Source organism: Passer domesticus, chromosome 1 (assembly GCF_036417665.1).
Source record: "Passer domesticus isolate bPasDom1 chromosome 1, bPasDom1.hap1, whole genome shotgun sequence".
Classification (NCBI taxonomy): Eukaryota; Metazoa; Chordata; class Aves; order Passeriformes; family Passeridae; genus Passer; species Passer domesticus.
The window spans coordinates 44,765,850-44,789,173 of NC_087474.1; the positions used below are offsets into that span (position 1 = coordinate 44,765,850).

The 23,324-nt window shown below is 39.4% G+C and overlaps 1 protein-coding gene across 1 annotated transcript; it reads left to right on the plus strand.

Moving 5' to 3' along the window:
• The first annotated feature begins 331 nt into the window (after positions 1–331).
• Positions 332–21,320, plus strand: EXOSC7 (exosome component 7). The gene is made up of 8 exons (XM_064417466.1): positions 332–616; positions 1,955–2,056; positions 2,712–2,806; positions 7,580–7,742; positions 12,207–12,277; positions 16,874–16,997; positions 17,978–18,133; positions 20,725–21,320. Exons 1-8 carry the CDS (start codon positions 476–478, stop codon positions 20,827–20,829), a joined length of 957 nt encoding a protein of 318 aa, XP_064273536.1. The 5' UTR covers positions 332–475; the 3' UTR covers positions 20,830–21,320.
• Positions 21,321–23,324: the final 2,004 nt, after the last annotated feature.

Here is a 23,324-nt window from a genome sequence, read left to right on the forward strand (position 1 = left end):
CGTGCGAGTTTTTAATCACATTTCCCACGCCACTTTCCCAGTGATATCTGGCACAGGACCAAGAGAATCTCCTAAGCATTTGGTTTCTTCCCTGCTCCCGCGCCAGCCTTCCCCGCGCACCTCGCTGGGACCTTTCTGAGGTTAAAAACTCCGCAAGGAAAGTGAGGAAACGCAGATGACTGTGACTACACGATCCATTTCTGTGCACCGGGATATTTCCACAGCCTCTTGGAGGAGCTTTTGGCGGAAAGCGGGAGCTTTGGTTTTCCCGCGAGGGCCAGCTTCTTGGGCGGGACGTTGTCCGGGATGCGGGGTGCCCAGTGGGAAGCGCATCCAGAGCGCTGCGCCTGCTCCACGTGAAAGGCTTCTGTGGCTTCCCGGCTGCACGCCCCGCTGAGCCACCAGGCACGGGGAGCGCTCGCTGTGAGGCGGCGGTGCCGGCCGGGCGGGCGGACACGGGCCCCGGAGAGCCGGCATGGAAGGCGGGCGGGCAGGAAGGCAGGGAGGAAGCGGGGCTCTGCGCAGCTGCGGGCGGGCGGGAGGGAGGCAGGCGGCGGGAATGGCGTCCGTGGTGCTGAGCGAGGCGGAGAAGCTGTACATCGTGCACGGCGTGCAGGTACCGCGGCGGGCGCCGGGGGCACGGAGCCAGTGAGGCTGGGGAGGACGGAAGGGAGGGAGCGAGGGAGCCCTCCACCGCTGTGTGTGGTGGCGAACCTCTGGAGTTACAACCATCACAGCGCCCCGAGCATCGGAACGGGAAGCAGGCTGAGAGCGGGACGTGGATTTGTTTTCACAGAATCACGTAATATGCTGGCTTGGAAGGAAGCCACAGGGATCACGCAGTGCTGGCCCTGCACAGAGCACCCCAGGAGTCACACCACGTGCTTGAGAGCATTGTCCAAATGCGTCTTGAGCTCTGTCAAGCTCGGTGCTGTGACCACTTCCCTGGAGAGCCTTTTTCAGTGCCCAGCCACCCTCTGGGTCAAAAACCTTTTCCCTGTGTCCAGCCTGAGCCTCCCCTGACACAACTTCAGGCCATTCCCTCGGTCCTGTCGCTGGTCACCACAGAGAAGAGATCAGTGCCTGCCCCTCCTCTTCCTCTCCTGAGGAAGTTGTGGAGTGCAGTGAGGTCTCCCCTCAGTCTCCTCCAGGCTGAACAGACCGAGTGACCTCAGCATCTCTTCAAGCGACTTCCCCTCAAGGCCCTTCACCATCTTCATTGCCCTCCTTTGGATGCTCTCTAAAAGCTTAATATCCTTCTGTCCCCATTTGCTCCTCTTTCCATGCTCTTCCCTGGCTCTTCCTCAAGTTATTCCTATTGGATAGAGTTTTAGCCTGTAACTTAGCAAAGGAACATGAGTGGACAAAGGAGGAAGAGTGAAGGGTGCTTAAGGAGAAGCCCCCAAGATAGAAGAACTGTATTCTTACTGAAATTTACTGATAAACAACCTGTTTTTATGGGAACGAGCTGTATAGTGTCAGAGGATGTGGAATATCCGTTTGTGGAATACAAATGGATGAAAGCATTTGGAAGGCTGGTGTATTATTTTTGTCTGCTGAGGTTCTAGTTACTGATGTAAAAGTACAGAACTTCCTTATCCCAGGAAGGAGCTGGGTTGCATTAGGTAAAGAAAAAAAGTCAAGACCTTTACAGTTTTGGATTGTGAAGCTTTCTTTTGGGAATTAAAGGGACTTAGTGCAATTCATGTCTACCTGCAGATTGCTTGTTGCAAGCTCTACCTAAATGAGATATAAATTAAAAACTTTAGTTGGTCCTTTTGTATTCCATGATGAAACTACAAGCTGTTTCTTTTATATAATTTTTGCTGCTGCATTTGGTACAGGAGAAGGAAAGTTTAAAGTCAGTTTTTGGTTTGTGGTGGGGGTTTTTTGCTTGTTTGTTTTTATTTTTCATTACTGATTCCTTTAGCAATATATTGGTTGTCATACTTAGGAAGACCTCCGTGTAGACGGTCGAGGCTGTGAAGACTACAGATGTGCAGAAGTAGAAACAGATGTTGTGTCAAACACAAGTGGATCTGCAAGAGTAAAGCTGGTAGGTAAATTGCTTAGGGATTGGGTACCTTGCTCATGAAATTGCTTGTTCATGTGACTTGTTAATCTGATGCTATTTGTAGATAGGTTTGTGTGTGTATAGCAGTAACTGAAACTGTGGGATATGGAAATAATGGCAGGATGTATAATCAGTTCAGGCTGGCCTGAGCTGGATTTACTGTAAAGTGCCGGGACAGACTTCAGTCTGAACTAATCTAACATTTAATCTTCAAAACAGAAGTCGCTGTTGTGCCTAGTTTCTGGGAGAGGCAAAAATTTCTGTTCCTTTAAAATTAAGCAAAAGTATTTCTGACGTGTTGACTGAAGAAGAAAATAAATGTACTGCGCAACAGTATGAAGGTTCTTCAGAAAGAGCTGTTTACAGAACCAAAATGACAGAAGTAGTCTTGGATATTAAGGATCTTTTTAACCTAGAGATAGATAATATGTATAGTAATTGTTTGAAGAATCTTATTACACTTAATATTGTCCTTCTAAAGACTTTTGTTTTTTACAAAAAACATTATTTTAAGTTCACGCTGATAGAATGATCCGATAACTGAAAGGTAGAAATGTCACTTACCATAGACATTTAAATTAAACTAATAGTTCTGTAATAATAATTCCAGTTGTGTGATGTGTTTTTGTTTTAATAGGGAGAAACTGATATCTTGGTAGGCATAAAAGCGGAAATGGGGACACCGAAGTTGGAGAAACCAGATGAAGGTTACCTGGAATTTTTTGTTGACTGGTTAGTATACTAGAAAAGAATGAAATAGATCTAATATTTGGAATAAATGACTAATCAGGTCTTGCCATTCTTCAGAAGTTTATGCCTTCATTCCACTAACCTACTCTAGGGGTTTGAGTAATAGAAACAAGTTATTTACCATTTCAGTAACAGTGAATGTTGAGAAATTTTCTGCTGGTCCTGCAAACCCAAAAGAAGCAAATCAGCCAGAGTTAAAGAATGAAAAAAGGTTAAATAAAACAATGTCAAATTGCATAGCATCACTGCAGCTGGAAAAGGGTAATGGTTCAAGTACACATGCTTGGAACCAGACTTCATGACTAAAATGTCTAGCTGTTGTTTTTACCATGATAAAATAGAAAAAATCTCATTCAAAAAAAGTAAGTTGGAAGAAAATAATTGACCATTACAGACTGTGCTTTAACTGTACTTAAAGGTTTGCTTACTTTGTCTGTGAATGCAGTGGAAAAAGTTTGAAGTGCGTTTAGTACAAAACTTTTTTTTTTTTTAAAAAAAAGAAACCCCCCCATGTAAATTTCACATGCAAAAACTAATTAGAAATTTTAGTGTTATATTTATGAGTGACTCCATCTTCCATTAACTAAAAGGGTGTTTGTTTTTAATCAGATTTCTTGCATTTTGCTACAAATGGACTGTTGTTTATCCTTACAATCTTGACAGTGTTTGAATCATGGAAGAAGCTAAAAGAAAACTGAGAACTCTTGTTTTCAGGTTGCTCTGAGATAGCACAGTGACATCTCAGTGTTAGTCTAAATTGTCTGCAGCCTGAGACTACAGTATCCATGTCTTGCAGACTTACCCAAAACTGTTCTTTTTGATTTAAAGTGCTTTGGGGACTTCTCATAAAAGCCTTGGCATTGTCAAGTTGGCTGCTTTGCATGTGACATCTCTTTAAATTTTTATTAAAAACAAAAAAATGTTGCTACTCTGACATTAAACCAATATACCATTGTTAAAGCTAAGGTATGGAAGCTACTAAGTGTATTTCTGATAATCTTTCTGACCTAATTGTCTATATCTGCCTTAATGTTGGTATGTCACATTATGCAGCCTTATCTAAGGCTGCCTCTGTACATCAGTGTGTTCTAGTTAACTTATGCTTTAAAGGAAAGCACTCACCTGTGAATTGATAGTTTGTTTACAATTGCTGTTCAAAAAATATCAGATGGGAAGATGATCTTGAACATGGTCCTGCTGTTAGAACTCATGTTTGAAGTGTCTTAAACTGTGCATGTTTATTGTTTTGGGGTTTTTTTCTGGTTGTCTCTACATGAAGAAAGTCCACTGACAGCAGGGACATTTCATTCCTAGAAAAAGTGGTCTGTGGACATGTGGCAATTCTGTGACACTTCTTGTGTATGGAAATAGATATTAGAAAAACTTCAATTCATTAATGTTTGATTGTGTTAATCAAACTGTTAATCTCTGCTTCATGGGGTGGGAGGGAGATGTGCATCAATCTTGTGGGAGTTGGATTTAGTCAGTTCAGGAAATAAGTAATCTTTAATTTCTGTGACAACAAGATCCAAGGCCTGAACTTTAGAGGACTGTAGTCACTTGTCACATGCTTGTGGCACGGGGAAAGGTGTTCTTTAGCTTCCAGAAAGACACAAAAGACAAAAAGTGAAGTGGAGGCAGCTTCCCTCTGTCAAGGGGAATGAGCTGCTGTCAGTACCCTGATGCTTTGCAGACTGCCACTGGGTGGTAGTAACTGAGCAGAATTCCATACCCTGAATCTTCTGGTGAAGTTCCTGTGTGTTCTATTTGGATTTTATATTGTTGAAGCTAATAATTAAAAACTCAGACTGCCGTGATTACTACCTTAAAATGCTTATTTCCCAAAACTTTCATGGTTTCTTCTACTGATGGAAACAATCATTTACTGGATCATGTGTATAATTCTCTGCTCCAAACTTCTATTTTTCTTTAGTCTGCTCTGAGTCCTTTACCTGAAATCTGAGGAGCACACTTAGTCCCATTTTGAGACAGACTTTAATGCAAATCTCTGGAGGGGATGATTTTTGGGGCACTGATTTGTGATCCTAGAAATTAATTATCATAAAACAAGTCTATGTCCTAATATGTGTGATATTCTTACTGCCTTTCATCACTGGAGAATACATTCATCTTGGCCCTTGATGCTGAAAGACTGCTATGTCTGCTTGTATCACATTTAAGTTTCGTGGCTGATCTGATTTATCACTTTGAAACTGTAAAAAATAGAAACAACAAGAAAAGCAGATATCTGAATTCCATGAATGCATCAGATTTTGTTTGTGGAATTAGGGAAGCAAGGAATGTATTTGTCCAGATCTGACTATCTGTAGATTACAGTATATTAATGGCCTGAGCAATAAGTGAGAAATGTTTAACTGTTGCAACAGAAATGATTTTGACTGGCAACAGGAGGAGTTTTGAAATTCAGTAGAGATCTGAATAGAGTGATAGTAGCATCATTATGCTTTAAAAGGAGTCTCTGATTGTTAGGCAATGTGGCACTGAAATTATTTTGATAGTCTTGAAAGTTACATGCTGCTTGGGCATAGAAAGTCTGTATCACTACTAAGTTCTTTCTGTTCTCCATAAGCCAAGTTTTTTGCCATTTTCTAGTCTGTTAAGACATCCTCTTTCCAAATTTTGCCCAGTATAAGTTACTGCAATAGTCTGTAGGCATTAGGTGGCAGTATTTACCAAATAGTTATAATAATATCCTGTTAGTCTTGCTTCTTTATTTCATTTTGATTGCAAGGAAATGAAGTGTTAAAATGATAGTGGAATTAAGATGCAGTGAAATGCACAGTGATATTCCAATTGAGTCTTAGGCTCTTTCTACTCACTGTCAAAGAAAGCATCCAATTACAATCGAAAAATACAACATTTGATAAAACTTTGTGTTTAGAAATAATAATGAAGCACTGATTGAAGTTTGCGTAATTCTTGCAACTTGCCATAGAGATCATAATGCTTGTATAACTATGGCTTAAGCAGAACGGCTTAAACAGAATGATCTTGTTAACTTGCATAAAAGCTGCTTACATGGATAAGTCCTTGTTTAATACAACCTGAAGACCTGACTCAGCACTGAGCTATACTTAGATCTGTATCTCATAAAACTGGTGTCTAATAACCCTGAATAATATTGTGTCACTTGCAATGCTTATTCGTGTGGCAGAGTTTGGAAGTGTAGATCAGTGCTTAACTGGCAGTAATGTTTCCTTGTATTTTTAAGCATGTATAGTGCTATCTGTTTCTAGTAGCAGCAAATAACTTCTATAAAATCCAGTAGTTCTTCCTGGCATTCTGAGTTTTCATCAGCTCTGCAAAACAACAAGTTGGGAGAGTTACTGTGAGGTGAGAATAATAGCAGATAATTATATGTAAGCTTACAGATTCTGCAGTATTATTGGCACGGCTCACTTGATGGTTTAAGTCACTCCTTGATAATGTGAATCTTTAGTTGTTTGGGTTTTTTTTTTTTTAAAGGTGAAGGGATTATATTCCAATACTTAATTTCCTGCTGTATTTTTGTATTCCTGGTGTTTTGTATCACCATATAGACACAAAACAAACATGAGAAATTTGCCCTGTGACATGCCCCACCAGGAGAACATGGGGCATGGCCATTACAGATTTTGAACAGACCAAAACTACTTCTGTGTAACCACTTCCTTTGATATGTTCTCTAATGAGAAATTAATTTGGTGGAGGTCTGACTGGTTTATTTTAAAACAAGATTTGCAATGCTGCCACAGGTCCACTGTTTGAGAATATTCTTGCCCTCTTTATAAACCAGAGGCTGGGTTTGGAAAAGTTGCTCATTTTGCTGTATATGCATCTCTGGACATTTATGCTCTATTTTGTTGTTCTTTGGAGGGAAGACATTTTTTGTTAGGTTTGGGGTGGGTTTTGTTTGGTTAATTTCGTTTGGCTTTTGTTTAGTTGGATTTTTTTTTGTTGTTGTTTTGGTTTGCTTTGGGTTTTTTGGGTTTCTTTTGGGTTTTGTTTTTGGAGGTTTTTTTGTAGGCTTGTTTTCTTTTATTGTTAAAAGTTTCTTAGGTGTGTACCAGGCCCCAGCACCCAAGGACTTTCTTGCATGAGTGCTCATAAATAGTTTGTTATGTTGGAGTCAGGGAAGTGAAGGCCACACACTTTGTCGGATCCCTTCAGGAAAAGGGATCATTTAGTTGCTGTTCTCCATAAGCTGTGGAGAGTAATGGCATGCTTTCTTTAAGGGGCTTGATAGCAGACAATACACTCAGTAAAAAAATTACCAATTAAGGTTAGGCAGTCGTGTTACTTACAAGAAATTAGTATTCTACTTGTCATATCATCATATCTTTCTCTTCTTAGCCAGTCTCTTAATAATTGAACATTCAACTCTCACTAGGCTGTCTTGGTAGCTGTGGTGAAGTTAATACAGATGTCCCACTTTTTTTTTTTAAAGAGTTGAGGTGATAGAAGGTGACAGTGCTTAAGAAATAATCTCTGAGAGAATTCACCAAATTTTACTTTAATTATAACTGGGGAACTGAAGATAGTAGTGGGATTTAGTTAGTATTTGTAACAAAATGTCAGTATATTATTTGCATCAAAACCTTCTCTTATGCAAAATGGAAATAATTCCTTTTCAGATAGGATGCTTATTCTTGTACAAAGAAATCCTTAGATACTTTTAATGCTTTATATTTAAGAAATATTCTTTGGGTATTTGCTGTTTCACAAGTGAAAATATTCTTTTCTTTCTTTATCTAGTTCCTCAAATTCTCCTGAGTTGGAAGGCCGGGGAGGAGAAGAACTTGGCACAGATATAGCAAATACACTATACAGAGTATTCAGCTGCGAGAACAGTGTAGACTTGAAATCCCTTTGTATTAATCCCAAAGAGCACTGCTGGGTTCTCTATGTGGATGTATTGGTAAGTACAGAAATGAAAACGAAGATTCATCAAAATGTTTCTAAGGCAGAGAGACTGACTTAGCATAACCCTCTGTATTTCTTTGTTTAAAAAAAAGCTTCTCATTATGTGATATAATGTATCACAGCATATATGGCAGTTTTCTATCTACTTATAGTAGTTAATCACTAATTTCAGCTTGCTCCTTTTCTACTCTTCTTGGTGCTGCTGTACCACTGCAGAACTAATAAAACATTGAATACTCTGAATGTGTCTCAGATAAAAATCAGTGATCTTATACTGACAAGGAAATTGCCACTAAAGAAGGGTAAACTTCTTTTCCGAGCTAGATGTAACAGCAGATATATTGTTCAAGTGAATGTAAATTATCATGGGTGTATGTTAGCCCTAACAGAACTGTCCATCTCTCTGGTTTTTGTACTCTTATCACAACTAATTCACTTAAGTAAAATAGAAACTTTTTTGGCAAAAGCTAGGTTTAGCCCAGGTGCTTTCTGATAAAAGTTGTATACGTGTATTGAACATAAAGGATAAAGTGAATATTTGTTCCCATGACAATAATGGACACTGAATTTTATGTGTACAAATCTGATGCAGACTGCAGCTCAATTTCCAAATATGCTGCATTTAAAGCACTCTGTCATGAGAATTTCAATAGAAGTCTGCCAGTCAGACTCTCCTGAGCGTTATTTCCAATTCTTATTGGTCCAAAGTCAAGTTTCTGTTTGTCAAATTTGGAAGTGAAAATATGTTAAGGGATCTTACAGCAGTTCCATTGGGTTCTGTGAAATAATGTGCAAAATGTTAAGCTCTACGGCCAGAAAATTAAATACAGGGATTTGTTGAACAATACAGGAACATTTAGACTAAGACCTAAATAAATGTGAAAATTAGTTCATTAGTATTTAAAAAGCAGTAGCATTAGCCTAATTATAGTAGATACGGTACAACAGTCCAGCTGCAAAATGATGGAATATGTACCTCTGCTGAGTGCTTTAACAGCCCAAGTCACTGGCTTATTGCAGCTTGGCAGGGTTTAATGGAGAATGAAGTGTTAGTTCTGAGAAATCACACTGGGGCCTTTAGTTACTAGGTAATTACAAGCAGAGGTACAGAATATTAAATGCTGTGCTTATTTAAGCAACATGCTGCTTAACGTTGCATAGGCACTGCATAAACAAAGACTTTCATAAAGCTGTCTGCTTCTGTGTGTGTGTATACACACACACACACAGACACACACACACACTGTTCTGTATAGCTTTTGTTTGAGATACAGCTGGTCATTATCTGATTCTTCCTGGACAGATTTGTTGATTGTCCACAAAGAGAAAAAACAGCCTCCGTGTTTTCATGCTACTAATAGTATCAGAATTATGAACATCAGGGCATCAAGGCATCACTATGTTATGTGAGGAATTTTACATTTAGCTCTTCTTACAGTGCCAATAAAAAATCTGTGGCAGGTTCATAATTACGACTCTAAACTTGATTAGTCTTTTTGATGTTATATTCTGCAGGGATTTTGTGTGTGAGCCTTTGAAGAGCTGTTGGTACAGTTAGAACAAGATACTGTTAACGTTTCCCTCTTACTCTATTCTATCCCCACATTTTTTTTTCCACCTCAGTCTTCTGTATTTTCACTTTTTGGACATATTTGTAATACTTCCTTTTCTAAACAGTAGACATGTATATTACATGTGTAGGTGCCTGACACCTACAGGTTTTCCTCAAGCTGCTGTTGCTGAATCATTATAGAATTCTGCTTTTTATAGGGTGTGGTGTGAGGATGACACTTGGGCTAATAAAAGGAGCAGCTCATATTATTAATCACTTGAGGGAGACAGATTCTGAATATAAAAACAACACTCATAGAGGGTCCTTTGGGTGATATTTTCCTTCAGAATTCCTGGAAATTCTTTACATTGGTTGTGTTGCATAGTTAAATTGGAGGGAAAATAAACCTCAAATCTGTCATAAAGCTGAAAATACTGGTACCTTGCAGTCAGATGTGAAGGCACTTGTCTGGAAGTCTCTCATTCCAACAGACAAAGATCAGAAAGAATGTTATGAGCCTGGAAATACTCTGCTGCTACTCAATTTAACCATGTGCAGTTTGATTGAAATACCTATATTCAGCTCCTGTGTGTAAACAAAATTTGACACATGCAGCCTCAAAAGAGAAAATAGTGTGTTTTGCAGTCATGCAAAAGCTTTATTAATTAAAAACTCTCAATTAATCTCTCAAATATCGTCTAGTGATCAGTGTACTTGGGAAATGCTATAATTCTGTACAGTCAGACTAGAAAAAAAATAACTTCAGTTATGCACACCACAAAGATGCAGACATGTGGATAAATTGAGATACATGTGTCAAAGGTGGAGAATATATACCTTGACCTTTCAGAGTGTATGCATTCTTTTTTAATAATGGAAAGTGTTCCACTTCCAAATAGTAGCTTATCAACGTGGAGTACTACAAAGGTCTGTTCTTACCCTCTCTGTGTTTCCCTCAATTTCTTCCTTTTCTAAGCAAGCCATTGATGTCAGAAATAAGAAGCTTTTAGGCATTTTTGAGTGGGTTTTGATATATATGTATAGCCTTCTCCCCATAATTTGCCCCAGCAGCCTGCTGGGCTAAGGAAGGAGAATCGAAATGTGCAATCTCTTATAATTCCTTATCCAGTCACAGTAGATTGTGTGTCAGGAGGACAGGGTGCATTAGTTTCTCTTGAAATTTTTGCAGTTCATTTTGAGCACCTTCCAGGATTTCCTCATGTTTTCTATTTCCCCCTCCCCTGTCCCCTCCTCCCCCTGTCTGATTAAAAAGAAGTTAGGAATCCACTTTTGGAGGAAAAGCCTTTTGAGTAAGGTGAGGTCTACAGTTAGACAGTCATGTGTTATCTTTTCTTTCCCATAACTTTTTCACTTGCATATCAGTAAATTAAAAGCAGGAAAGACCACTCTGCTTCCCATAACTCACAGTTGTGCAGGCTTTCTTAGTCCTAAAAATAACTAAATAAATGGGGGGGGGTGTCAGTACAAGGTTCTTGTGCTGCGAAAAGTGTTCATTTCTTTGTGGAGGAATTGTTGCACCCTGCTCTGTGCAGGTAGTGTTCCTTGCCTCTAGGAGCCACTGTAGTACAGATAAGGCTTTAGAACCCAAGCCTAGCAACAGTGCACATCCCATTATTGTGTTTTAATAACAGAGATATTGTGGGGCTTATTGTGTTATTGAGTAAAATCCAATAACGACTGAAAGGGGCAAGTTAACCTCTCTGTATCCAGCAGCTGCTTGCAAAGAAATAATCTGATCACCTTTGTATTTAGCTTTCTATCCCAACTTTTTGTCATTCTTTTTACACTATTCAGTCGGTCTTCATAAAAAGTAACTGTCTTTACAGAATATCTTGTTTATTATTTGCTCCCTGTGCAGGAGTTTATCTCATTTTAAAATAAATTTTGAAGAACAATCAATGTAGTCAGGATTGCAAAACGTGTTTTACTCTCATCATTCCGCGCAGATTGATGTCACAGAGAAGCATCCATATGTTCTTGCTGAAGTAGATCCAAATGCCTGCTCTGTGTGTGTGTGTGTCCTCAGGAAATAGTGCTGGCAGCTGGGAGCTGAGCTTGTCAGAAAGTGACAGTGGGCTAGGGACAGACACATTCTGACTTGTCTGGCAGCCTGCAGAAGGTATTAGTGGCACGGGGAGCCCTCTCTTTTTATCCTGTACGCAGTGCTGCTTTTCCCTCTGACTGTTGTTCTCCCGATCTTCACGGGAAGAAGCTGAGCTAGGCTGCCTCCACACACTTCCCTTGTTGGTACCACTCATTTGAAAAAGACTTTGACATCAAGCTCTCTTTGGATCACTTAGGGCTAAGAGACAAACCTGACAATGACTCTTTCCCATAAAGAGAATAAATCATTATGTGCCTTCATAACTACACCTTATATAACCTGCTTTCCATACCATGTTCTCAGTGATGGTGTGTGTTCTTCTGTGAAAGCAATTCTCCCAGGTGGTTTTGTCCATCTCATATTTTTTTAAAGGCTCTTCTTTGAAATGAAATATAGAAAATTGATTGGCTTAATTTAACACTAAAGAATTAATGTGATGAGTTCATAAAGGGTATTCTGGCCATAGTCTAGATCAGAACCTTAGCACAAGAAGATTAAGAACAGTGGTGGTTTCATTTCAGCTTCTATTATTAAATTTTATCATTAATTTTATTATGAAGTGCATTAACTCTTCTATTTTGCATGTATAATGCAGTTAGCTGAAATCTTAATTTCCTATCTGTTTCTTTTCATAGATAGGCTTTAAAGACAACTTTGTTTTTTAAAAACCTGTTCTGGTAATTAATTTTCTTCCTTTTCAAGTAGGTTTAAATAAAATAAAGGCTTCATTTATAGCCACTAGCCTGATTTTCTTTTAAAGAGATTGTTCTTTTCCTCCCCAGTTATTGGAATGTGGTGGGAACATCTTTGATGCAATCTCTATCGCAGTGAAGGCAGCTCTCTTTAACACAAGGTAAAGCACAGATCTTATTTCATGTGGGTAGAAGTGGCATGGGAAGTGGAAGAGAAACACTCTGTGAGCAAAACATTTTTAATGCTTAATTATTTAAATAAGTTCCCAAGACAGCTTGCATTCAGATACAAGGCACTCATTTGCATGCAAGTACCATGAACTAATGTTATTTTAATTCGTTTTCTAATGATCAAGTGTCGTATTGCATGTTATGCACAGTCACGTTCACAGTGTAACTTTTGTTGTAGCCAGATCCACAAAAGTAGTGTTGACCATATGGTTTTGTTGCAAGTATTTGGAGGCCTTGGTGTTGATGCCTTGTGGGTTTGAAACGAGAAGTATTTACTGATACATGATGCTCCTGAATAAGAAGCCCTCTGTCAGTGTGACTACTGATTTGTAATTAGCTCTATTTTTCTACTTTTGATTTTGTTCTCATTAACTGTCAGCCTAGAGTTCTTTTTAAAACCAAGAGGAAAATATGGTAGTGAGAGATTGTGGGGAGGGGGAAATGATGTGTCTTCAAAAGAACTTTGCTCCATGCATTTTAATTCAAATAATAGGAAAAGAAAATCTAGTAGAATGAATGATGCATGTCTTCTCTGCATGTTTTTAATAAGACTCACTACTGGTTTTTTCTGTTGTTTCTATTTTCTTTGTCTGTAGTTGAAAAGGAATACAGAGTTTTATAGCACCTTTGAGAAAAACAACCTAGTGAATAGCTTTGCTAGAAAACTTACATTGCAAAAATAGCTGGTAGAGGTTTGAAACCTAGACTCCTGCAAGCATAAATGTTTTAAAAGTGGATCTCAAATTGTTCTTCAGCATTAATTAGAGATCTGCTAAAGTCACTAGTGCAGTTCTGGCTTATTTATCAGGGAATCAAGGCACAGTACTAGATCTGGAAAAGTATGTGCAAAAATAAGATGAAAATAAGCTTTTAGAAGACAGGCAGTATATCGGGTTATAAACACTTTAAAAGGGATAAGGGGAGACTTAGCCATCTGAAATTGTATGTGTTGCTGAGAAATTTCTCATGTTAATCAAATTCTCAGCAGTAACTTTTAACAGTAGATTGTTTTTATAACATTAAGAAATACTTTTAGAAATGTAATGGCTCACAAAGGAGTTGGCAGTACAGTAAAAAGAAGAAATGTCTTTTTTTCTGTGTGTGAGTTGCCAGGATGCAAAAGTCATATAGTTAAAACAGTTACTACCATGTGTTTTGCAGATCCACAGCTCATACTTTATTTGTAAGATAACTAGGTCTTTTTTCTTACTTTAACCAGAATAAAGAGAGACAATCATATAAAAAGTAGTGAATTAAATAAGTGAATAGAAGAACATGGACAACATGATGGAGGGTGTAATTATTTTAATGTTTCTTACTTATTTTTATTCCTCTGACGACTGTGTCCTTTATATAATCTTCAAGCTGCAGGCAAACATTGTGAGTCTTGTTGAAGTTGAGTATCATTTCAAAATGTGGTACAGTAAGACACTGCCTGTTGATTTTTTACCTTTGAAAACCCCATTTTGTTGATTTGAGCAGGGAATGCTAGTACAGCTCATCTCATACAAGCTCAGAAAGTCAAGAGGTGAAATTCAAAGTGAAAACCTGTTGTCCTCATTCACTTTTTTCTCTCCCTTTCCCTTTGTAGCTACTGGGTTTTCTTTGGATTGACACAAGGTTGTTTAAGAATAGCTGCCTGTTCCCTATAAAGTATTATTCTCCAAACAAGAAAAGATGTCAGTTTGAAGATTGCTTCAGATTAAGTGTTCTGAACTGTGTTCGACATGTGTCCTCTCTTTGACTATTACTTGCTTTTCCTACTTTGTTTACAACCAAGTTTTTGTTCTAAGTGTTTTCAGATCTTTGCCAGCCTTGACTAGAGCATTGGAACAAAGAGCAGGGAGCTCAAGCTGCTGTTGTTTCTTTGAAGCTGCAAAATTTTAGATATTCAGAGAGGCATTTGAAAACTTTAATTTAAAATCTTGCTCTAAGCATTTTTGTAATATCTGTGGACACATCTTGCTTTAGAGCTAAGTAAACCCAGCATCACAACTTAAGGAATTTTGCTCAAGACTTAGGGGATTTAAATCCTTTGAATGCCTGACCTGACTTGTTCTCTCCCCTTCAGACATGGAGCAATGGCAATAGAACTGGTTTAGGGGGAATATTTACTCCTCACAGTTTTGAATTGTTCATCAAGTTCTAAAAACTGCCATCAAGATCATGTGCACAAGACAGCAGATACCAGGCTTTCTTCTTACCCACGGCTCCCAGATGTTTAAGGATGGATTTACTAATGATGGAAGTAGATATTGCAAAATGTGCAGCTAGCTACTGTCTCAGGACATTAAACTTGGTCCCCTGGAATGTGCCTACCTACATCCGAGGCTGCAGAAAATAGTTACAAGTTAGGCAAGTTACAAAAACAACAAAGTTTATAATACAACAGCCTTGCAGATACCAAGGTTTTTGCTGCACAGCGTGGTAGAGGCAGAGCCAATGCTTGCTTGGAAGGGTGGGACTGCTTTTGCATTTGTGAAATCTGGGTATGCACACACAGAAAAGAGCACTGTTTGTTAGAGGACTGAGTCTTGCTGTACAAATCTCTGCCCTGATTAGTTGCAGGAATCAAAATAGAAAAGTAAAAGTTGCAAAGTAATCATGTACAGATATTTCTTAAGATAAATCTTCACAAGCTGGGAAAGGAAATCTACAGTGTTCTGGAAAAGCTTTGTGCTACATTCACTTTGCATAGTTTTTCTGTCCATATACCCCCTTTTTATGCAACTGTGATGCTGGTGTCTGATCTTTTTGCCTTTGCAGTATTTCTAATTTACACCTCTCTCATCTGTTCTTGGCCAAAAAAGCTCCTTGCAGGCATTTTTCAAATATTAATTCTGGCAACTTTTTCTTGCAGACAAACACTGCTCTGGTTTCAAAGCTATTTTAGGTTGAAGTTAAAAATTGCTTAATCTCACAGATTTTCTTAAAATCTTGCTTTGTTTTTTGAACACTACTCTGGCACTTAGACCTCTTCCTTGGCTAGGCTGTTGTCCAGTGTTGTCCGTTGTCCTGTGTAGCTTGAGGGCTAGACACTTAGTGACTTTATTTCATCAACTTCTAATGGAATATTTTAAACTTCAAAATAGGCTTTGATGCATTTCTAATGAGTTGAAAACATTTGGAGTTTCATTTCTGGAAAAAGTGCACATCACAATTGTTCTGCTTACTCAAAATCTTAGTTTTGGGCTGGCTCAGGCCAGTGTGCTTGCAGGGAATTTGTTGTCACTGGAGCAGAGTTAGCTGTTTTGAAGTACTTGCCAATACAACTTTTAGCCCCAAATAACTAAAATACTATTCCACGGATCAATCAAAATCACTTTGTGTTGGTGGGGGGAAATGTTCATTAAATGAGTCCATATCTCGTCTTTTAAAGGAGGAGATTTGTTACAGAGGGCATAAAAGAATGTAACCTCCAGAGTCTAGTTATAAAACACAATGCTACTGCAAAAGCACTAACATAAAACCAGATTGTGGTTACTGAAGTTAGCTGTCTTGGGGCATCTTGAAAACTTTGCTTTCAAGTGCAAATGTGTGAAAGAGAGAGTAGTGTGGGTGAGCTCTGTGTGTGTTTTACTGGCCAGTAATGCCCAGTCTCTCAGTCAGTACTCCATCCTAGCAGGCACCTGGATAAATGAGGGTGTATAAGATGCTGACATTCTTGACAGCTTGAGATACCATCTTCTACTAAATTATTTTGAACTACTTCATTCATTATGCTAAGGAAACTGCCTTAAATCATCCCATAAAACTTCCATTAGATGGCTATCACAAATACAATGTATGTACGACTGATAAGAAGCTGTCTAGATCATTGGTGAGAGAGCTCATCATTCACAACTGAGAAGAAAGCATTTCTTGGATTTCTGCCTGGGTTTTCATCACTGCTTCATCCTGATATGTTATATATTGCTTGTATATCTGTCCTTAGAACAGTAGAGTATCTTGCCAATCTTCTCATCTTGCTAGAGAAAGGATTTCACTAATGTCACCTTTTCTCTTCCCACCAAATCTCTGTAGTTGGTGCTATTCTTTCCTGAACAGCTTTACTACTTTTATTTGCTACTAATGTCACACCTTTGCCAAGCAATGCAGCTGATGTAATGCTGACAGCTTTACTGTTGTTCCGAAGGTTGGGAGCCACAGAACAAAAGGATTCAGTCTTGGTAATTTGTCTCCTGTCCATCTATGACATTCCAGTGCATACAAAGAATTGTTCAGAACTGATTTGTATAAGTTCCAAACTAATTTCTCCCCATGTAATAGTGTAAAGAACAGCTCAAATTTTAACTGTTTGAATGATGTAAATATGATGATCTTATCCTAAATATCTTCCCACTTACAGTATTTTCTTTGTAGTCTCAGGGAGTGAGTTGTTAATACTTTGATCACATTCTGTCCTGTTCTGCTAAACATTTTGCCTCATTTAGAAGAACAGAGACTTCCTGGAGTGAAGTGTGACTGTATAGCAGCTGTATTTGTTGTGTGTTCTGGCAATGACTCTGCACCTTTTGTTTCCACAGAATACCCAAAGTGCGTGTTCTGGAGGATGAAGAGGGCACCAAAGAGATTGAGCTGTCTGATGACCCTTACGATTGTATTCGACTCAACGTAGATGAGGTGCCCTGTATTGTCACACTAAGCAAAGTAAGCCTGACAAATTTCTGCCTTTCTGCCTAGAGACTCCAGTTCCTGTTCATTTCACCTGCCATTTATTGTTTTCCCTAGAGATAAAATTAGAGTTACAGAAGTGGGCAGTGTCCTCTATGTGTATATATTTGTTTGTGTTTGGCCTATATTTGTTTGTCTTTGGCCTCCTAATTAGGAACTTTCTCTGAATAATGGGATTTTTTGCACCTCTGGCTTGTAGGTTTCTACTTGATGCATTCTTAACATGCATCTTCTTGCATGCAGAGGAGTTTATTATTTTTCATCTGCTCCTTGCTTAAGATACAGAGCAGCAGATATCTCAGTATGTTAAAACAAGAGGTCACTGTGTTCAGGAGTGGAGGTTGTGTGATCTGCCTGGAGTTAACATGCTGAGTACTTGTTGCTGAGGACAGAACTCCATTTTCATGGGTGCAATACCATCCCTTTCCATTCAAACAGGTTTTTGTCTTCCATATATAGCACACAGCTAACACGGTTGATTTTATGGGTGCTGCATTTTCCATTGCAAGTGTCAGTGATTGGCTTAGGTACCTGAAAGTTTGGTTGGCATTTCTTCTAAGCAATTTGCATAAATAGTAGAGGGGCCATTGCTGAAATGAGGGCTCACCTCAGTCTTGGGATGTGTAATTTGCAGGTAGAGGGGAGCAAAGTCTATACTTGGAGTTGCAGGAAAAGGTGAATATGGAGTTTCATACAGATGAAAGGATGGTAGAAAGGAAAACAGTATGAAATAGTGACATGTTTATCTCACCTCTATTGTTTATGTACCCATAATCTGGGGTCAGAAGCTGTTTAAATCCTGTGCTTTTAAGTCAGTCTGACTGTTTCCAAAGGCCACATGATTTTAGGATGGGAGGCTGTAGATAAGTAACAAAGCCACCATTCACAGTTTGGTTTCTCTATGGGGGAGCTTTGAGAACTGCAAACTAATGCATTGTTTTGTCACTAACTCACAGATTGGATATAGGCACGTGGTGGATGCTACCCTTCAGGAAGAAGCCTGTTCTTTGGCAAGCCTGCTTATTTCAGTGACCAGTAAAGGTGCCATCACTTCTATGAAGAAGGTGGGGAAAGGCAGCCTGGATCCTGAGAGTATTTTTGAAATGATGGAGGTAAGGAGTGTTGAGCAGTTGACTGTCTTGGATGATACTGGATGAACTGGAGCTTGGGTGTACAGAAAGCTTCACTAAGGGCTTTTAGAGCAGAGACCTTGGTGCTTTGATTTGGTGCACAAGGGACTTTGTGAAGGTCACAGGCAGTTTCATTGAAACAGATTATAATGTGAGTGGACACTGTCTAAAAATCCTAGATTCCTGAAATGTGTGGTACTCACATTTGTTTCAGGCAAGTACTTCACAGCTGTAAGACAGTAAAGCTTAAACTGAGAAACTTCAGAGAGTATTTTTAAAGAACATGTTTCCTCTTTTATTGTATCTTTTAAAGACTGAAAGAGCAAAACTTCTAACATGGTAAAGTCCCTATAAGAGTAGAAGTGGTGTTTGGAATTGGTGGTGCATGGTGTTCTAGCACAACTCATTTGCTGTATGATAAATGTACTGTTCTCATTTTACTGTTGTTTTTCTTTGCTTCCTTGTTGAGGTTACAATCTGTCCCTACTTCATAAAAATACTAGTATCTGGATATTGTCCACATTCGTATAAGATCCATTTTAAACCCTTCTTCAGGCTCTTCTTAAATCTGTTCTCCAGTGTAAATTCTCATGCCCGAGTTTGGCCTTGAGCATGAGACAGAAATGGATTTTGAACTTGAAAGTCAGAATGAAAATTATATAGTTCAGGCTGGCTCTGTTTCCTAGAGACACAGGGCTAATTTCTGCTTGGATCTAGTGAGGAATGCTGAAGTTGGAGCCAAGTTTGACAACAGTTGGGCTCAAGAGGGAATTGCTGAGTATATGGCACTTGACTACGTCACGATGTCAACCTAGAGTGCTAATCCCAGTGGTACCAGTGTGCTTTTTATCTGCATTCAAACATGCCTTTCATGCCCCTTACCTGGGTAGAGAGGTGTTATCTCTAATTCCTCTGCAAGAGTGAGAGATAAAGCTGATCACAAAAAAAACCCAATATGTTTTGTGTAAGGTCAGAGATTGTCTGTTTGGTCCTGCCTTAAACTCAACATCCTGATTAGGATATCAAGAAAAACAAAAAGGCCTGGGAATGCCCAGTGGAGGAGCTGAGTAACCTGTGTCTGACACCTCTATTCCCAGATTATTTGGCTGCAGGTCAGAGCATGTTCAGTTTTTCCTCGCTGGCAGAGAACAGACATTCTAGGATGTATCTCTTAGGAAGGGAGTTTCATGGAAAAGTTTTGGGACACTGCCAAAAGTATAAAGCTTTTTTGGTTTTTTGTTACTGAGTTTATGATTTGATCCACTAGAGAGGCAAGCAGGAATATGATGGCAGCAGTGTTGGGTCAATATCAAAGCTCTGCACAGTTCCCACTCACTTTGAGCTGGGGTGAGTGATGTTGTCCTACATTTGAGGAGAAGATAGTTTATCAGTCCTCTTGACTCTGGACTGCTGCAATGATCTTTCTCCCAGTGCAGAGCTGTAACAGTTCTTGTTCTTGTGCCCCCCATTTATGTAGCTTTACTCATGGTCTCTAGGATTGACAGCTACCCTGATGCATCAAAGCTCTTCCCAAATTTCCTTTGGTACCATTGGCCATATTCTGGCACCTGTAAAAATGCAGCTTATTTTCAGGGTTGTGCATGGTTTCAGTAATTGTCACCAGGAGGTAAAACAGAGTTTTGTGTCAGCTGTATGGCTGGCCTAGGCTTTGCTGCATAGATCAGGAGCCAGTAAACTCATTTTAATATAATCTGCCTTTGGCTGTCCAGAGGTGAGTGGCTTTTTATTTCTGTTTGCACGCAGTATTTCAGGTCATTTAGAGAGACCCTGGGAAAGCTCCAATGAGCAATACTGCCTTAAGATCTTTATTTTGCCACTTTATTTCACCCTGCCTGTAGCTTGCACAGTCTTACTTGGGCATGTGGGACGAGTAGAGGTCAGTGCTGGAGCTAATCTTGTTGGGTTTTCACGCTGGAGTTTATTTCTGTAAAGAAAGCATTTCGTTAACTCCTTTAGGGTCCTTGGACAGGACAGAATTACACATATGAAGGACCTTATCATATGAAGGATCTGCCCACAGTGTGACTTGGTGGTGCAGCCAGTGTGCATTTTGGGCTTCTCTGGCCACAGGACAGGGTGTTCAGCTGGCCTAAATTCACTCTGCTCATTCTGAGCACATTCAGAAGAGTCTACTGAACTTTCTGTTAGTAGCCTGCTTTGCTGGTCAGGTGTCTCTTGTCCTCTGGCAGCTAGAACATTGCTTCATGCTCTGTGTGCTGGCTGATTTGAATGTGTGCTTGTGCCTGATGTGAATTTAATTTGTATTCCTGGATGATCCAGTGATGTGCAGACGTGGTATTAATGATTGTGGAATGCTTCTCTGATGAATGAGAGCACTGGCTTTGTGTGTATGTTTTTCCAAAACTTAATGAAGTTAAAATGAAACTTTCACCACCATTATTTTTCTAAATTAAAAACGTATTTTAGGATACCAGCTGGTGTATATGAATCATCAAAGGGAAAATATTTGTCAAAAGGAAGTGTTCCGTAAGAGTTGTCTTCCTGCAAATAAACATATGTCTCAGGTTTGTTTTGCTTTCTTTGCTTTGCAGACAGGACAAAGAGTAGGCAAGTCACTTCACGTAGCCCTTCAGAAGATTTTGGATGAAGAAGAGAATTTGGGAACTTCACGACCAAAAGTTGGATTTCTAGGATGAGTTTTTATTAAATGTTCAAAACTGTTTTTAATTGATTTTGGAATCTTGTCAGTTTGTATATAAAGAAAAGGTTGGGGTTTTTTTTGTTCCAGTAGAGTCATCCTCCTGGTTAAGAGGCTTTCAAAATGTTACTAAGCATTAGTAGTGATAAAGAAAGCTACAGTTAAATGCAAATAAGCAAATTTGAGGTGCTTTCCATACGGGTAACTGCTGGCACCCAGGAAGTGCAGCAGCAGCACTTCATAATGCAGCAAAACATAATGCTGTTGCCTGGGAAGTGCTTGAGTCTGTTTTCCAGAGTGACTGGTGTACTTTCCACTTAATTCTGTTTGCATGTGTTTCACTTCTGTAAACCAGCTGCTGTGTTCTAGAATGCATATGGGTCTGTCTTCAGTGCAGCACAAATGAGAGCAGCTCTAGGTGGAAAACTTCCTTCAAATTACCTTGCTATTCTTTGAATAAAATGTTGTTAGATTTTACTATAAATACAACATGGTCTCAAGTTCACAATTCATATTTTAAACAAAGGTTTGTCTACAACTACCTCACATGGGGAAGCAGGGGGGCAGGCACTGAACTGTTCTCTGTGGTGACCAGTGACAGGACTTGAGGGAACAGTCTGAAGCTCTGTCAGGGAAGGTTTAGGTTGGATATCAGGAAAAGGTTCCTCACCCAGAGGGTGGCTGGGCACTGGAACAGGCTCTCCCAGGAAGTGGTCGCAGCACCAAGCCTGACAGAGTTCAAGTGTTTGGACAATGCTCTCAGGCACATGGTGTGACTCCTGGTATCCTGTGCAGGAGTTGAGCTTTGATGATCCCAGTGAGTTCCTTCCAGCTCAGGATGTGCTATGACTTCCCTGCTCTCTAGAGCTCCACCTGTCCCTTTTGCCAACAGGTGCCATAGTAACCCAGCCAAAACATCCACTGTGGCTAAGGAGAAGGGACATGACCAAGGTAAATGGAAAACTAAGTTGATCTTTAAGAGTTTGATAATTCAGCTGGAAAAGCATAGTGGCTGTCAGTAATGATCCTTCACAGGGAAAAGCAGAGGATTACAGATAAGGCATGGATACAAGTTGCATCACCAGGTATTGAAAGCAGTGGATTCCCTCCCTACATCAATTGGATGGCCCAGCAAAGAGTAAGAGGTGTTTTATTTGGCGTGATAGGAAGAGACAACAGATGGAAAAAGTCAAAAGAAGAAATTGATTTTTAAGAAGCTGATATTTCATCTGCAAATGTTAAGGATTGTTTTGAACAAACTTTATGGCAGAAATCACTACAATAATCCAGGAGTTACTTAGCTCTTAGTCAAGCAACATTTTCTGTTTCAGTTTTATAGTACCAGATTAGCAATATTCTCTTGACTGTAACATGTTTGCTGGGGAAAAGGGGAGGAAGAGTTTTTCTGAACAAAATATGTAGATACAGGACAGAACCTGTTACAGCTCAAACTAATAACTAAAATATATGGAGTGCTTAAGGTTCCCAAATCTCTTCAGTCCTTTTGCTCGAGTTCATACACGTAGTTATTCAAGGTGACTGCAGCAGTACTGTGTATTTCAGGGATGTGCAGCCACTGCTATAACAAGCAGTGTAACAAGCAGACAGGTTATTAAAAAAAACATCCCCCCAAATTTGCCCAAGGTTCGTATTTTGAAGGGTTGGGATTTTTTCAGTCCCTTAAGTAATGGTTTAGGTAGGTTGTAATGTTGCTACACAGTAGTAGAGCCAAGAAGTGACAATGAGTGCACATATTGTCTTTTATCACTTCAGCAGAGTTATTTTGTGTGAGGCAAACACTAACCTGACATCAGCTTTACTGTAGCTGTGATCTACTCATTGCCATGCTAAGCTGCTTGTAAAAACATAGAAAGAAAAAGCTGAAGGGAGAAAAAACCTTTAAAGTACCTTACACTTACCACAGGCAGCTTTTTGATCATTTATTATTTAATGTTTCAGAAAATGGTTAATGTAAATGAGACTGCAAGTCTTGAACCTCAGCCATTCTCTGAATGTTTTATTGCAGATTTGTGGTTGGAGACCAAAAAGCTGCCCCGAGTTACACTTGGGGTGAATTTTGTAATATGAATAGTGTATTTCTACACAGCTTTCCAGTTGAAGGATGTCCAAGCATTTTGCAAGTTACATCACTTAAAGATGATTCTTGTCCCCTCTCCAGATCCTTTTAATTTTAAATATATTTTTATGAGAGCTGGAGGTGGTGGTGGGAAAAGAAACATCACTGTGCTTCAAGTGTGCGAACTGACGCCTCTGTAGAGGGGAGTACATGTGCACTCCCTCCCCATTTCTTAATAAGGATAGCAAATATTTAGCCCTCTGAGATCCAGGCTGGGTGCTCAAGAGAGAGACTTGGTGCCAAGCACTTCCTCAGAGCAACACTGTAAATTAACCTGGTGCCAGTGTCTGCAGTGCCTCCCCTACACATGTGTGTCCTCCCCCTGGTCTTCTGTAGCTGGGTATGCAGGCACAGAG

Bases quoted from the DNA above. Each gene is read 5' to 3' on its own strand.
- EXOSC7 (XM_064417466.1), top strand. From the start codon at position 476: ATGGAAGGCGGGCGGGCAGGAAGGCAGGGAGGAAGCGGGGCTCTGCGC. The intron at 617-1,954 runs GTACCGCGGCGG...TGTCATACTTAG, and splicing joins ACATCGTGCACGGCGTGCAG to GAAGACCTCCGTGTAGACGG. The intron at 7,743-12,206 runs GTAAGTACAGAA...TTTCCTCCCCAG, and splicing joins TTCTCTATGTGGATGTATTG to TTATTGGAATGTGGTGGGAA.